Raw genomic sequence first — 6,379 nt, 5'->3', positions numbered from 1 at the left:
CGTTAGGAAAAACTTGTTTAAAAGCGTTAAAAAATTGATCTATTAACGTAAATATGGTAAATATCATAAAAATAACAAAGATGGCAACCCTTTTCAATACACCCTACAGAACCCGTTTGAATATGAAACATGAAAGATGGCGGCCAAATCACATGAGTTTTCCAACCAATATTACTAAGAGTTCATATAACAACCGTTAAAAGAGAGTGACAACCTTAACTCCGTTATGTTAAGCCTTCGTCATTTTTATCGCGCTTCCTAACGGTCAAAAACACAGCTAATAAAACTGATTAATATTTCCATCTTAAAACCACTTGTTGATTAACCCCCAAGACGTTACCTAACTGTTATAAACAAATATGCCGATTTACCCGCCAAAATTTCATTTACCCCCTCCACTTGTTCAATTCCCGCCAAAAATGCTTATTACTCGTAAACCATATAGCTACGAGGTCACACGGCGCATTCCCCGAGTCTCCCCGTACTACACCTACTCTTAATCAATCAAAATCTGTCACAGCGTTAACAATGGAAAAGCGCGAGTATAGCTAAGCGTACCTGGGAATTCCTTTAAAGGAGCACTGACCCCATTTTTAACAACCTAGTTTACGCCCACAGGGGGGGAGGAAGCCGGGCCTTCCGGTGCCGACCCCACATCTACCTCTACATGGAAAACTGTCCATGATGTTAGCATATCCTACTTACCACATAGTCAGGGTGAAAATAAAAAAAACAATCCAAGATATGCCAAATCTAGTTTTGCTAGGTTATTTTGGGCGAGGAAGCTAAATTTCTCGGTTACCTTTCTGGAAAATTGGCGGAACGTCTTTAAAAAAGGCCGCCATCTTTTTTAAAGGTTTTTAAAATTTACCTTGAAATTGGCGTATTTTTTAAGAGAAAGCAACCATTGCGTTTTAAATTCATGTCGTTATTCCATCGACGACACATTCTTTGGTCGTTCCCAAGTGGCTGCTTAGCTCGAACAACAATAATATCACGATAAATCCATCCCAAGTTGGATATAATTGGTTTAAAGAAATAGCACACCCCCTGGTTTGCTTACTGGCTTAAAACAAGGTCCCACTTCTGAGAACCAACTCTGTGCTAATTATGCTGCAGCACAAGGCAGCCGCATGATATTGAGGATCTCCGGCTTCACTGGGAGTCCTAGGGCTGCAGCAACTGCCTATCGGCCCTAAAATTTGGGGCCCCAAAAATTCTCTTAACCTTTTGCGTCCTCTCCCGTGTTCGCCCTTAAAAATATTATTTTATTTAAGAGAACGAAAATTCTGAACCTTGAAATGTCCTAAATTATGCATAATTTTGTTTTTGTTTGAGAGAGATGATGAATTGATGATAAAAGCTGTTTTTATTCTTTCTTTCAAAATATACAAATTTTGATTAAGGGCCAAGTTATGAGTGACTTATAGCCCTGTTTGCAAATATTAAATTATTTATTTATTAACATAAAATCAATTGATACATTTAAAAGAAAAAGAATGCAATCAATGTATGAAAAAAAATTCAATTTATTTTTAAGCGAAAAATGATACTCATGCAGAAACAGTCACCCTGTTAGCCGCATTATCGCCATAGATTGTATTATATAATCCACGTAAGCCAGTATAGCTAAACTCAGTAGTGTTTCCTACCAATTTATACCTAATAGACTACCTCGATTTATCTGTGTAGCTACAGAAAGTTCAAGTAGATTAGATATTTATAGAAATCGACCAACACTCGGGTTATCTTAAAAGACGTACGAAAGTTAAAATTAGTGTGCACTATTAAATTGTATTGTATTGAATCGGTTTTCAATCGACTTTTATAAAGTTTAAGGATTTACAAGCCTCCACCTTATGTAGTGATATAACATTTGCGATACATAAACGTGTTATACAATACTATAGATATATTTTAATGAAACATTATATTTCTGAATAAGGAAAACGGGGTTTGTTAATGATGATGTTTATCGATTTTCTGAATTTCCATGTTAGGATTTAATAATAATCTTTTTTAATTTGAATATACTGTGGAAATCGGAATATAAGGAATATCTATCTGCAGGGAGATTTAGACAACTCCCGCGTCTTGTGCCAAAGAATACAACATCGAGTCACGATCTTCTAGCAGTTGCGAAGGTTTGTCAAACTCCGCAATTACTCCATTTTCCAGAACCATTACTCTGAAATTTAAAACCAAATCATATGGAATATTATTTCTTTTATTTCAAACGAAATGCAATAAAATTATTATAATTAGTATTACTATTTTTCAATCATATCTGAAACACAAATAAATAAAAATTAAATGAGAACGAACAATTCAGTAAAAATTCTGTAATCTAAATCATGCCATCCTTCTATTTTGATCTTCTGACTTGAAGTTATCTTTTGATACTTTCCTTTAGTGGCGATATGATCTTCTCACCTCAGCCTTTGAGTAAAGGATCATTCTATCTGAAGGGACCAGGTTGACGTATCTTTATAGACAAAAATGCCCAATAGTATACGCGATGAAGTAAATTGGATTGAAATTACCCTGCATTTTCTAATAGGTCTGCACTGATGTTGGTTGACTACGTTTTCTTTGTTTGGTTTGCAATGCTGTTTTTAAGCACTGTTTGAAAAACGTGAAAATATTTTCCGTTTTTTTTTATTTGAATGTAAAGCGTTCCCATATTAAAAATAATACAATAAAAATTTCGCGACTCCTAACTCTTGTAGTTTTGCCCAGTCTGTGCAATTCCGAAGACAATCTAGAATATTCTTCTTTCTCTTTTGCGACGTTTGTACGTATCAAGCACTGTTAACAAAGGTTCATGAAAAATACAGTAATTTAATGATATTTTTTATTTCAAAAAATAACTGGTGCATTCAATTGAATAAGCCTGTATTAAAAATCCAACTGAAATGGGGAGGTTTTTAAAATTATTCAGTGTCATTCCAATAAGGAGTAATTTTATCATACAAAGACTGTAAATTGTGAATATTATAATATTATGAAAACTTAATCAAATAGTATCATTAACGTCAAATAAAATAATATAAAAACTGATATTAATATTTAAGAAATAATATTTAAGCTTTTAAGATAAATATTTAATTGACTTACGAAAATTAACAATGAGACGTAAAACACCGTTTAAATCTCAAAAGAATTTACTTTAAAATCTAAAGTTTCGTAGAAGCTATACTCTTCTCTAATCTGAAAAGTTTAAATGTGAAAAATGTGTTACGCAACATCATTTATTTGGTATTATTCACCATTTGATAAAGTTATATAGAACTGCCCCACATCAGAGAAAGCTAGTCACTTCAACATAAATAAATAGTTTGTTAATAAAGTGTTTCTTGTTAAAGCTCTTTAAATTTTCGAACCCAAGAAAGAGCATATTTTAATAAAAGACCACCAAAACTTGAATAAAAATTGGTCGAATAGTTTCATTACAAATATTTAACTTAAGTTAAAATGGTCAAACCAAGTTTCTATGAAATATTCCAGACTTTAAAAAACCTGTTTAGGGAGGATTAACATTGCTTCATATCAAGCACTCACGTCGTCAGTAGCGAATTTATAAAAGTTTCAGAATTCGAAAGAGAAATTTCGGGCCTTAATAGAAACCTCTAATTATTTCTATTGTATTTGCGCCAAGTAAAAATTTAAGAACCGCTGTATGCCCACCTGTCGTAATCCAAGATGGTTTTGAGGCGATGAGCGATGGTAATGACAGTGCTTGCTTTGAATTCTCTTCGGACAGTTTCTTGGATGAGATCGTCAGTGTCCAGATCCACCGAAGCCGTCGCTTCGTCCATAACGAGCACTTTGCTGTTCCTCAACAGCGCTCTCGCCAAACAGACCAGTTGGCGCTGGCCAACGCTAAAATGATTGAAAAGGAAATATTTTACATGCCAAACTAATGTATCTATAGGATGATAATATTTTGAGCTGTAAGGTTGAGCATTAGCGAGGGATTATTCTAACTGCCAACAATAATTGTAAAACATAACTACATTATTATTAATAAACCAGCGTTGATTAACAGTAAAACGATAACTACGCGCCATCGGTCTACCTCATCTTGAATTGCATTAGAATTAAAAGTTTTAAAACACATTTTTATATTGTATCTATTCTATACTTCGCAACATTTCAAAAACGTTTCAACAACAAAATTTTGACTTATACATAACTGCGCATGAGGTTGTCTTACAATATACTAATCTGTTGAATCTTTGCTGCTGATTTCTATCCTGACACGTCTATTATCCTCGTCACATGAGTTGATTGAGTGTTGTATGTAGGTTATACGCTAATTGTATTTACTTTGTCACTTGCCTCTAATGAGCTCTCATATCTTGTTATTATTGTAAATTAGCCTGATGACGGCGCTTATATTGGCAGCGAAACGGCCGTAGCTAAGTGTTGTAATAAAAACTTTTTTATTGTAAAATAGCGGTTTCTATTTGAATCAAAAAATTTTGTAATATGTACAAGGCTGTCTTTTCAACATGTTTAGTAACTCAATATCACTTTTTTGCAGATAATGTATTACAAAAAAGGAGATTTTGATATTTAGAGATATTTCTCGATAGTATGAACCATACTAAAATCTGACATGTAGGTTAGTCTAAAGAGACAAATATTAAAACCGAAATGCTTTAACCGGTGCAGTTTAAAGAGATAAAATAGGGTAGGTCTACATTTGGATATAGCAAGGCCCTAATATTGAAAAGGTTTTAGATTTAAGAGGAGTTTTTATTCACCTTTTTGTAAGTGTTTCTTAACTTAAATTTTATGCAATACTTTACATAATAAAATTATTTTAGAGCAGTAGCAATGTAACGTCAATTATATGTTCTCCCAAAGAGAGACAACCAAACCAAATATAGTGGTCATAGTCAAGCTGCCACTACTCCGTAAAACCTTTTTTATATTCTTCTTATGCTGCTCAACACTAGGAACCTTTCCCGTTTATATTTAATAATCGATGACACATTCCAACTAACACGAGCCACCAATTGTTCTGTAGCGCCATCTTCAACACAATAGAAGTAAATATATTACATCCTTAGCTATATTAAGAATGTATTAAGGATAATAAAAATGTTGGGACGATTTTTAGCGTTGCTAACAATCCCAATCACGCACAAAAAGAAACCTCCTTCCTTACGAAATACTCAAATGCCATTGGTTACTTAAAGTCATTTCCAGTGACTTTTTTATTTCCACCCACTCGTCCCGGGTAACAATTCAACTTCGATTCCTGTGAATCGTCTCCCAAAGCAGAAATAATTACACACTTGGTTACACTATTTAAGCGCCCGCGATTCGAACAGGGTTTAAGTACAGTTTCCTAATAAGAAACATCTGATTGTACACGTGTATTTTTTCACAATCTAATATTTTCAGTTTACCGTCAATTATCGAAAATGAAATTATGGACATATCCGTATCATAAATATCCACATGAATTCGCTGAAAGATGAGGAAAGTCGATTTAAATAGATTTAGGACATTTAAGAACTAAAGCAAAATTTTTTATCTTTTGAAATTTATTCAAAAAACATCTATTCTTTTAGTACGTTAGTTTTAGGTGTTTTTCATTGCTGGACACAATATAAAAGGTAAATACAATGCTCACAAAATATTGAAAATAATAATATAATATTAAGAATTGAAAATAAGTACACGCTAAAGTTTTGCTTTTGAAAAATCTTAATTATTAGTAACTACAACGCGAGGAAATGTTTCAAAAAGTCTTCTTCGAATCTGTTGCAGAATTCTTAGTTTATTTTGAGGTGTTTGAATTGACTTTTTCAGCCGGCACTACAAACGTTTGGAGCTTGGTTTACGCGACAACGAGTGTCTGTCCTTCATACTTGACAATATCATAAAAGTGGTCACATGCTTTTTTTCTCGCGTGCCTACAATCTACACTCTTACAAGTTATCCCTACACGTTTTCGAAGGATGACTTAATCTGTCTAACAAAAAACTGATTCAGCTTGTATTCATTTTTCACTATTAATTTCGAATGAATGACTAAGTGCATGAAGTGGTTGGAATTTGTTATCCATTATTTACTGCTAATCCTAATTTTTCAATAATTTTATGCGGTTGGTTTATGCGTAAGCAACATACAATCATCCTTAACTTCGGTTTACTCAAACGGATAAGCTAAGGTTATAAATTTACTCTTTTGTTTTAATAAATTAAATTATCTATCGAAAAATTTAAAGAGAAACGTCGTTACCCATTAAGAACGAAGCTCGTTATCAAAAGGGACGGTAGTCCCTCTGCAAGGTCCGGGTGTAGAGTAGAGCACCTACCCGAGCACTTGCTATATTATCATATCTGATATAGTTCTTGAGCTA

General features: G+C 33.4%; 1 protein-coding gene across 1 annotated transcript in view; it reads right to left on the bottom strand.

Moving 5' to 3' along the window:
• Nucleotides 1-1,737: 1,737 nt before the first annotated feature.
• The window catches only part of LOC149945634 (ATP-binding cassette sub-family C member 3-like), a 105,447-nt gene continuing 100,805 nt past the window's right edge, over nucleotides 1,738-6,379 (bottom strand). Inside the window, exons 14-15 of the mRNA XM_090176644.1 lie at nucleotides 3,688-3,882; nucleotides 1,738-2,188 (exon numbers count right to left, since the gene is read on the bottom strand). Coding sequence (XP_090032770.1) covers nucleotides 2,077-2,188; nucleotides 3,688-3,882 — 307 coding nt within the window. The 3' untranslated portion in view covers nucleotides 1,738-2,076. The remainder of the gene's footprint in view (nucleotides 2,189-3,687; nucleotides 3,883-6,379) is intronic.

The sequence above is a fragment of the Leiobunum rupestre genome, chromosome 5 (assembly GCF_980474605.1).
Source record: "Leiobunum rupestre chromosome 5, qqLeiRupe1.1.hap1, whole genome shotgun sequence".
Lineage (NCBI taxonomy): Eukaryota > Metazoa > Arthropoda > Arachnida > Opiliones > Sclerosomatidae > Leiobunum > Leiobunum rupestre.
Note: the sequence above shows the minus strand (reverse complement) of the source record. Positions and strands in the feature narration are given on the sequence as shown.